At 39.9% G+C, this 10,792-nt stretch overlaps 1 protein-coding gene across 4 annotated transcripts in view; it reads left to right on the top strand.

Moving 5' to 3' along the window:
- The first annotated feature begins 1,459 nt into the window (after nucleotides 1-1,459).
- HMGN3 (high mobility group nucleosomal binding domain 3) overlaps nucleotides 1,460-10,792 on the top strand; it is a 74,303-nt gene continuing 64,970 nt past the window's right edge. For all 4 annotated transcript variants that reach the window (XM_007484244.3, XM_007484246.3, XM_007484243.3 and 1 more), the window contains exon 1: nucleotides 1,460-2,564. In XM_007484244.3, the coding sequence (XP_007484306.1) occupies nucleotides 2,550-2,564 (15 nt within the window). In that variant the 5' untranslated portion in view covers nucleotides 1,460-2,549. The remainder of the gene's footprint in view (nucleotides 2,565-10,792) is intronic.

Below are 10,792 nucleotides of genomic sequence, written 5' to 3'. Positions count from 1 at the left end.
GAGGAAAGAGCTGAGAGGTTGGGGGAATTATGAATCATGTAACCATGGGAAAATATTCTAATTTTTAAAAGGGGGAAAAAATTTTGAGATTAAAAAAATACCTTACATAATTTTTTATAGTATAGTAAGTTTTACTTTTTGACAAAAAAAGAAACTAAAATTCTAATTTTAGACTTCTGAAAAGAAGTCTTTTCCAGTCCTCCTAAATCTCAGCACTCTGTTGATTATCTCCAATTTTCCTGATTTTGTTGTTGCCTCCATAAGTTTGCAAGTCCTTTGAAAGCAGTTTGTTTTTTTACTTTTCTTTGTATCTTGAGTGCTTAATACAGTACCCAGCACATAGTAGACATTTTAAAAATGTCTGCTGCATGTAAAACCCAGTGGAATTGTGCATCGACTAGGGGGTGGGGGTGGGGGGAATGAAAGGGAAAGAACATAAATCATGTAACCATGAAAAAATATTCTAAATGTATTAATTAAATAAATTAAATAATTAAATAAAAATTTCAATTCAAAAAAGGCTTGCTGACTTGACTATTGTCACATTGAAAATTTTGTGCTGGTGATGATAATGTCCCCTTGACAAAGCTTAAATTTGACTTAGTCTTAACATATATTGTTCCCTCTGGTTAGACAACATCTGGAGTATTGTGTTTAGTTATGTGTACTAGTCAGTAATCATTCCATTAACAAGTATTTATATACCAGATGATGTACCACATTTTAAGAAGGACATTGATCAGCTGGAGAATATACATGGGAAGGCAACTAGAAGGGTGAAATGCCTTGGTTACACAGGCATTTGATGTTAAGATCAAATGAAAGAACTGGAGATATTTTTTCCTGGAAATAAGGAGGGAATGGGGGCCACCTTCAGGTATTTGAAAGGCTGTGACAAATAGGTCTGTTCTGCTTGGCCCCAGGGAGCAGATCTAGGAATAATTCTTAGAAGTCTCAAAAAGGTGAATTTAGGTGGTTCATAAGGAAACTCAATTAGAACTATCCCAAAGGGTAGTGGGCTGCCTTGGGAAGTAGTGGGTTTCCCTTTCATCCAATGCTTCATACAAAAGCTGGACAACTTAGTCTATTAAAGAAGGCATTCCTGTTCTAGTTGTATTTTGTCAAAGTCCTTAGCACCCTCCTATCCATCCCATCCCCAACCTGTTCTCCATTATATTGTCTCCAACAGAAGCATGAATCCCTTTTATTCTCACATTGAATGTTAAAGCTGGAAGGGATCAGGATTATCTAGTTGTTCCCTTCAGAGGATAGATAAACATAAAGATACAGCATGATCCTATGGTGCAATGGAAAGACGCCTTGATTTGGAGTAGGAAGACCTGTGAATAAATCTCGGTTCTCTTTACACTTAGATAAGTCCTTTAACCATTTTCTATCCTCTCCAGGTTCCCATTTTAGGGCTGTGGGCTTTGGATTAGTCAGTTGTGTGTGGTTTTTTTTTTTTTGTTTGTTTTTTGTTTTCATTATTATTTAGCTGAACCAGACCCACTGCATTACCCTTCAGCCATCTTTATGCACTGCCACACCATGCCAATGGGGTTATGCCTTTCTCTCTCTCTCCCTGCCTCCCTCCTACCCCTTCCACATCCTTTTCTGGCTCTAAAAACAGTAATCAAAAGAACACTACCGATCTCCTTTATGTGTAGCCTTCATCAGCTAGAATGTAAAGTTTAAGAGGGCAGAGATTTGCTTCCTTTTGTATTTATATTATATTTGCTTCTATTTGTATTCCCAGCGTTTGGCACATAATAATCTCTTAATGTTTCTTTTTCTTTCATTTATTTTAAAACGAAGAGATTGGTTTCTAAATAATCTCTCAGGCCCCCTTCCAGCTCTTGATCCTAGGAGACTTCTCAAGGTCACAGACCTAGTCAATAGCAGAATGAGGACTAGATCCAAGGTTTCCATCACGGATCTATCGAACATCTTGCAAATAGCAGGAGCTTAATCATTGTTGCCGAATTGCCTAGAAGGGATGGGGGCTGTAGAGACTTGTTGCCTGCCCCATAGATGTTTACATTCTAAAATCTCCGTCTCCATACTTGCTCTCCACTCCTCCCCATCATGGCCACGGTCTCTCCCAGGCTGTTGAAACCCAGGGAAGCAGGCATCCACATAGTGAAACTCCTCGCTCCGTATGGGGCTACAAGTTGAACCGGGCATGCTCTGTAGCCAGGGCAGGCGTTGGGTAGCAAGTAGACGGCCCCAGCCTTCGCCTAGAGAGTACAACAGCTCGGAGCTCTCCGCGGAGGTGGGCGTTCCCCGTCCTGGAATTTAGAACGCGGCGGTAGCCAATGGGAGAGAGCGGCTGGCGGGCTTGTAGCGTTATTGGAGGTGTTGCGAGTGTGAGGGTGTGCTAGTGACTGGGGGGAGCTGCGGTCTGTCGGTCGGTCTGGGTCACCCGAGAGTCCCCGTAGCTGGTTGCTGGTTGCCGCCGCCTGTAAGTGCCCTGCGCTTGTGCAGCCGCCGCCGCAACAGCACCTCCAGCTCCATTGCTTTACTTTTCTGCAGCCCAAACAGGAGACATTATGCCGAAGAGAAAGGTAAGCCTTGAAGCCCCGGGGCGATTTCCTGTGGATTTTTTGAGAGCTCGGCGATGGGCTCCCGAATCCAAGCGCTGAAATAAATGGCTGTGTGGTTACACACTGCGCTGTGGCCAGCGCGCGTGACCGCAATAGCCCGGGATTGTGGAGTCCACATTTGTACCTCTGCCTGTTGCAGATCTCCATCCTTCTCTCTCGCCCGTCTTTCTGTCTTTTCCGCTTCCAGCTTCTTCTAGGCGGGCTCGGCACTTTCTCTGCACCATGGGGGAGGAGAGCTCCCTGGGTTCTTTTCCCACCCCGACAACCCTAAACCTCCGGGGAGATCTCTTACCATCTTCTCCCCCTCCCCCCAACTCCCCTCCTTTACAAACTACCAGCTTAGGGTTGGACTGGATGGGGTGGGGGGGGGGGGTGGGGGAAGGCGAGAGGAGAAACAAATGCAAACAAAAAAGCGAGACCCAGGGGTGGGGGACAGGAGGGAGGGATGGATGAAGTCTCTCCAGATGTTCGGTCTCTTGCTGGCCTCCCTGCGCCCCCAGCCGCCGGCTGGGGGCGCGGGGATGGCTCCCAGGTTTGAGCTAGGGGAAAGCCATGTTTAAAAATCAGCTGCGCCCTCCTCCTCCTCCTCCTCCTTTTCCTCCTTCTTCTCCTCCTCCTTTTCCTCCTCCTCCTCGCCTCTTGTGTGACAGACCCGTATGTACCCACTCTAGTGCGTGTCAGGCAGGGCCCGAGCCGTCGGGGAGAGGGAGTCGCTCTCCAAGGCTCGCAGTCGAAGCAAGAGAGTTAATATGGAAGGGTGGACGGCGCTGCCCCTGCAGCCCGGCATCTGGTGCTTGGAGCCCGGGACTTGGAGTTGGGAAGAAACGTAGCCTGCAAGCTTTCTTTCCCGCCCTCAATTTCGCGCTCTCCCTCTCTAGTTGAAATTCAAGGTTTTTTCTGCACCCTCCCCCTCCCCCCTCCAATCCTACCCCGCCTTGGTTCACAGTTCTTTCTTCCCTCCCCTGCTGAGGTGCTTTACTGTCTGGCTCCCTTTGCGCCCTCCCTCTCTCTCTCTCACTCTCCCTCCCTGTCTCCCTCCCTCTCCCTTTCTCCCTTCCAGGCACCACCATACTTTACTTTTCTCTGTTAAGCATTTCCCCCTGTGGGGCCCAGGCTGCTGCTGCAGTCCCATGTGAGGGCAGGGATGCTGCCTTGGAAAACGTGTGCCCATGTGTGAGAGGCAGACAGCTGGATCAGGAACAGCCCAGGTGCTTCTCTGTTTGTCATACCGTGGGCCAATCTGGATATGAAACTGGAAGCAAAGTTAAGAATTTATAGTCTTTTTTTTAATGGAAGAATAATTTTTGTGTGTTCATATATATGTATCTATATACATAAATTAGCTCTACATTTTCTTTGTGAATATATGTGTATATGTGCACACATGTCCATGTAAATAGTTACACATACAAATCTTGAAATCTCAAGTCCTATGCCCGACACATACTTTTTGTGTGATCCTGGATAGGACACTAGGCAGCTCTCTTAAGAATATAAATTATAGAGAAAAGGCCAATCTGAACTAGTAGAGGAAATATCTTTCTCTAGCAGTTTCCAAAAGGAATGAAGTCACAAATTTAATTCATATCTATCTATTTATCTATCCATCCAACTATCTATCCAATCTATCATGTTTATAATTATTTTTTTATGTATATGCATTGAGCAGCATTGGAACTCCCCACCAAATTAGGGTCAAATTTTGAGCTGGTAGGGACCCTTTGACTAGAAATTAGCCCACTTAGCCCATTACATTTCCAAGTAGGGTTGGAACGAGATTAAAATGTAATTGGGAAATATTTAACAAAATAAAGAAAAACTTAGTAAAACAGGTAATGTTAATATATGGTTTTCTAAGTCAAATATGCATTTTCAGGGTTCCTTTGTATATTTTTGAGGCTCAGTTCCTATTTGAGTTTGATAACAGTGATCTAGACCATCCCCTTCTTTTAGTAGATAAGGAAACTGAGGCCCAGGGAGATTAAACAACTTGTCCAAGGTTACACAAGCAGGGAGTAGCAAAACTGAGATTTGATCTGAGGTCTTCAGATTACAAAGCCAGTATTCATTCCATTTCACTATTTTAAAATATTACAAAAATGTCATTCTTATCAAAAAGCTCCAGTGACTATTTCCTGTAGGATAAAATATAAACTCCCTCCTTTGTTTTGTATTTAGAATTTCTTCACCATTTTGCTGTAGGATTCCCATCCAGGTTTATCATACAGTTAGACCCTCTTTAGGTATTCCCTATTCCAACCAACTGACCTATTTCTCAACTGGGACATTCCATCTCAATCAAGCCACCTGGCCAACAAGAGCTTACTATGTTCCAGACACTGTGCTAACCACTGAACATAAAATGAAAGGCAAAAACTGCCTTTGGGGAGCATATATTCTAATTTGAGAAACATTTTAATATATATAAGATAAAAGAAAGAGAGACAGTAGATATACTATTGTAGATTTCAGAGGGGAAGGAACAAGGGATCCAGGCGAATTACTTGGTAAAGACACAAGGTGGGATCTGAGCTGAATATGAAAGGAAGAAAAGGAATCTAAAAGGTGGAGGTGAAAAGACAGAATATTCCAGCACCAGAAGACAAAGGTATGGAGGCTAGTGATAAATTTTGTATTGAAGAACTTTGCTGGTTTGCAGAACTTGTAAAGAGGAGTAAAGTTATTGGAACACAGTAGAAGGAGCCAGGATAATCAAGAGCTTTAAATGCCAGACAGGGGATTTGTATTTGTTCTTGGAGTCATTGGAGCTCATTAAGTCATCCTTATTTCTATGGCTTTGCCAGGGCGTATGGCATGTCCTCCCCTCTCATCTCCACCACCTAGAATCCCTCAGCTCTAAGCACACCTTCCTGATTACCCTGGAGCAAGACAAGAAGCCTTACACTATTGAATGAAGACTTAGAAAATACCCTTTACTGCTTTTCACTGACTTGAGCCCCTTCAATCCAACAAATATTTATTAAGTGTTGACTGTATAGCAGGTAATTTACTATGCTCTGAGGCTGCAAAAACAAATATGAATATAGCTGCTACCCTCATGGAACTTGCATTCTAATGGAGGTATACATATAGATCCATCCATTAGAATGCATATGTATATATTTTACATACATATTTTACATATATATGGAGAATACAATGCATATACAAGTATAACAAGAAAAATTGAAGAGAGCCAGAGTGCTAACTATTGGATTCCTCTGAACTGGCTTCACAGAAGAGTTGGCACCTGAAGGTCTTAAAGAAATAAGAAGAAATATCAAGAGGCGGAGGTAAGGAAGGATATAGGCTTTCCAAACCTAGAGAATAGCTTCAGTGAACGCACAGAAGAAGGAGATGGAAGATAGCGTTCAGGGAATGTTAGAACAGATTGAATCGGACCTAGCATGTCTGATGAGAAAATTGTATGAAATAAGGCTAGCAAGGCAGGTGGGAACCAGATTGTGGAAGACCTGAAATACCAAGCCATGAGTTTGTTTTCTAGCCTATTCACACTGGTTGTATCACTGAAACTTTCTAAGTGAGTTAGTTATGTTCTAACTTAGGAAGATTTATTTTTGGCAACTTGGTGGAAGATGGATTAAAAGAGATTGGAAACAGGAAGACCAGTTAAGACGTGCATAGCATAGGGGATAGAGGCTTTGGGTTCGATGATATAAATACAGGCATACTCGGAGATATTGCAAGTTAGGTTCCAGACTACTGCAATAAAGTGAATATTGACATAAAGCGAGTCACATGGAATTTTTGGTTTCCTAGCGCACATAAAAGTTGTGTTTACACTCTACTATATACTAACAGACTATAACAGACTATATATACATATAGTCTGTTGGGTGCACAATAGTAGTATGTTTAAGAAAGCATTTATTTCATTTTATTTTTAAAAATACTTTATCACTAAATAATGTTAACCATTGTCTGAACCTTCAGCAAGTCGTAATCTTTTTTGCTGGTAGAAGTTCTTACCTCATTTTTGGTTGATGGCTGATGATGATCAGTTCAAGATGCTGATTGCTTAAAGTTGTGGCAGTTTCTTAAAATAAGACAACAATGAAGTTTGCCACATTGATTGACTCTTCCTTTCATTTGACTACTTACAGGCTGTTATTAGTTGGCCTAATTTCAATATAGTTGTGTCTCAGAGAATTTAGGGGCCTGAGGAGAGGGAGAAAGCCCAGGATGGTAGGTTGGTTAAGAGCAGTCAGAACACACACAGCACTTAAAAATTAAATTTGCTGTACTAAATAGGTATGGTTCCCTGCTGCCCCAAAACAATTAGGATCCTAACATCAAAGATCAAGGATCATTATAATAGATATAATCATGAAAAAGTTTGAAATATTATGAGAATTACCAAATTGTGACAAATTACCAAAATGTGGCACAGATAGATAGTTGTGAGTGCATGCTGTTAGAAAAATGTCACTGATAGATTTGCTTGACAACAAACCTTCGGTTTATTTAAAAAAATGCAATATCTATGAAGTTCAATAAAGCAAAGTGCAAAAAAAAAATGAAGTGTGCCTTTATTGACAACTGAGCAAATCACTTGGCTCCGCTTCTTTAACTATAGAAAGGTGGGGAGTAGATTGGATGGACGTTAAAGGCCCTTCCAGTTTTAAATCTATGATCTTAAGTGTTGAGGCTCAAACTAGGGTGGTACTATGTGGAGAAAGTGGAATAGATGTATTGTGTAGGTAGAATCCACAAAACTTGGCAATTAGTTGGAAATGGAGGGTGAGGGAGAGAGAAGAGTCAAGGATGATTTTAAAGTTACCAACCTGGAGGATGAGAAGGTAATAAAATACTCTCAATAGAAGAGTGCAGGCTTAAGGGGGTGATCAACAATCATTTTGATCATGTTAATAAGCCTGAGTTGGCTACAATATGTCCAGGAAAAATGTTCAGCAGCAATCATGCATGACTGGAGTTGGGAGCAAGATTGAATTTGGTTACATAGATTTGTGAGTTCATTTATGAAGAGGTGACTTGGATCCATAGGAGCTGAAGATATTTCCAAAGCTTGTTTAGGAATAAAAGAGAAGAAGGCTCAGGACAGAGATCTGGGGGAAAGGGACAATACAAGATCCAATGATCATTTACAGAAGGAGGAATCAGACAGGGAAGAGGAGAAGCCGGAAGAAAGTTAAATTAAACCAAAATTTAAAAAGATCTAGGAAAAAGAGTGGGGATGATTGGGAGTTTCAGAAGTTGCCAAAAGAAGTCAAGGCAGATGAAGACTGAGAAATCGATGTCTGGTTTGGCAGTTAAGAGGTAGTTTTAGAGAAAACATTTTCAGTTGAAAATTTGGGAAGTGGAAATGGGATTTGGGAGTATGCAAGTGCAGGTGGTGCTTTCTAAGAGTTTGGTCCTAAAAGAGAAGAGGGATGGAGAGGAAGAGATCAAGGTTAGATGGGTTGGCTGTGTCAAGGATTTCCTTCGAGACAGAGAAGTAGGAATGGATGAGTGATGGTCGTGCAGAGGAATTGTGATTTGTGACGAACAGAGAGTTTATGGGGAAAGTTATCTTTTAGTTTAAAGAAAAAAAAAGGAGGCCAGAATAGCTTCTGTGAGGGAATCAAGGAAACATTGGGAGTGTGAAGAGAGAAGGGGAAGTTTGGCAGGGAGGAAAAGAATTGATGGAGAATATTTTTTTAATATATTTTATTTTCCTAATTATATAAAATAACAATTTTCAACACAGGTTTTCCAAAATTATAAGATCCAAATTGACTCCCTCCTTTCTCTCTCCCTTCCAGAAGGCAAGCAATTTGATCTGAGTGTACATAAATTACCATGCAACACATACTGATGAAGAATAAGTTTTGCCACAAATCAGTTAGCCACCATTTGAGACTAGATTATAAAATCGATATTATATATTATATATATATATATAATATATATTATAGATCTAGTTGGAAGGGACCTCAGAAGTGATCTAGTCCAACCCTCTCATTTCTTCCAGATGATGAGGCTGAGACCTAGGGAGGATAAGGTGCCTTGCCCAAAGTCATACAGAGAAAGGTGGGATTGGAACTCAGGTTCTTAGAGAGTTAGTTTTTGTCATGGACCTGATTAACCTGAGAGCTATTGTTTGTTAGATTGAAGAAGGAGAAGTTATAGGATCTTAAGATTTAGGGCTAAGAGGGACTATAAAGATCATCTCCTTGGGAGTTGAAAAAAAGGGGCCTTAGTGGTTGTCAAATCCAAGCTCTCCCTGCTTTCTTTTTTTTTTTTTAAATCAACAAACTTTTATTAAGTACCTTTTGTGTACAGAAGCTTTGCTAGATATTTAGGGAAAATACAAAACCTATTTAAGATGCATAAACTTCCCATCTCCAATTGTCTCATTTGCAGACAAGAAAAGGGGCCCTGTGAGACAAAGTAATATGTACTTGATCAAAGTAATATGTGGCAAAACCCAGATTTGAATTCAGGCTTTCTGAATCATTGTCAGCTTTATTTTATAGATAATGAATCAGGACCCCAGAGAGATTAAGTGACTTTCCCAGATACACACAGGTAGTAAGTAAATAGCTAAACCAAGATTCTCTGACTGATTGCAGAGCTCTTAGCACTGTAGTTTAAGGTTTTCCCTCCATAATATTTCAGAAAAGTAAGAAATGGCATTGGGAAACTAAATTCTACAAGCACTTATAAAATATAGCTCATGTGCCTGGCCCTTGTCATGGAGAGAAAAGAAATAGAGTGGTTCCTCTTCTCAAGTTGCTTATAGTATTATTCAGGATTTAAGGCTAACAGTATGGGACAATGTATAACAGTGTTCAGTTGTGTTATACTGTGAATACTAAAGACAAAATAGGGAAATGAGATGGAACTTAAGCCAGGCCATAGAGGCTGGGTGGGGTGAGATTTAGGGTAAGCCAAGAGAAGCAAGAGTATTTTCTTTGGTAAGGCACTTAAAAACATCTCTTCTCCTAGGAAAAAAAGAAAAGGTGATGGATGGCAGCCAATGGTTCACATGGTTTTGGATTTTGACTCTGCCCTCTACAACCTTTGTGATTATGGGGGAAAACCTCCCTGGGTCCCAATTGCTTCACAAGCTTTAATGAAAGGGCTATTCCAGAGGAACTTTTTAAAATGATTTTTATTTATTTTTGATAGATTTTTATTGATATTTGGTTTTTTTATTCTGCCTAGATTTCCCCCTTCATCCCTTCTTTCTCTCCTCCCAGAGAACTAACTGATTACAGAATATATCATTTTTATTTTATTATTTTTATTGTGTTTATGTGTTTATAATATGTTTATAATAATAGAAGTTTGTTCTAATAAAAATATAATTTGTTATATTATAACACAGTGTAACTTATTATAATATGAATATTAATGTTTTAATAATATAAATATACCTACAGATATATTTCCACATATAAAGAATAGATTATTTGTAAGACTATGTATCTCTATTATATATAGCTTATTTTATTTATTTATTTTAAACCCTTATCATCTGTCTTAGAACTGATAGAAAGAATTCATTCCAAAGCTTTGGAAGAGAGGTAAGGGCTAGGGTATTAAAATTAAGTAACTTGCCCAGGGTTACAGTTAGTAAGTGTCTGAGGTCAGACTTTAATTCAGGACTTTTCCATCCTTCTTCTGAGCTATCTACCTTCCCCTATAGCCTTTTAAATTAAATCTATTTTTATTAATAGAATTTATTTCCAGGTATCTCAGACCTTTCTCTTCTTTTCACACCATTGAAGGGCATCATCTTGCAAATAGATAGAAGTGTGTATATATATAATGTCTTTCACGTTTCCATTTTTCAATTCATTCTCTGGAAGTGAACATTCACAAATTATTCTTCAAATATTAAAACTTTCTCTTGGTTCTATTTGTTTTACTCTTCATTATCTCATGTAGTTCTTTCAAAGTATTTAAAAAATTAATCCACTTATCACTTCTAATGGCATAGTAGTATCCCATCTCAATCCTACATCACAATTTGTTTAGTCATTTCCCAATTGATGGATTTGCCCTCCATTTTGAGTTCTTTGCCACTTAGGAAGAGAGCTGCTATTAATATTTTGGAAGATATAGACTCTTCCTTTTTCCCTGATCTCCTTGGGAAACAGATAAAATAGTATTGCTGAGTTTATGGGCATATACAGTTTTACAACACTCTGGGCATAATTCCA

Source organism: Monodelphis domestica, chromosome 2, assembly GCF_027887165.1.
Source record: "Monodelphis domestica isolate mMonDom1 chromosome 2, mMonDom1.pri, whole genome shotgun sequence".
Classification (NCBI taxonomy): domain Eukaryota; kingdom Metazoa; phylum Chordata; class Mammalia; order Didelphimorphia; family Didelphidae; genus Monodelphis; species Monodelphis domestica.
Note: the sequence above shows the minus strand (reverse complement) of the source record. Positions and strands in the feature narration are given on the sequence as shown.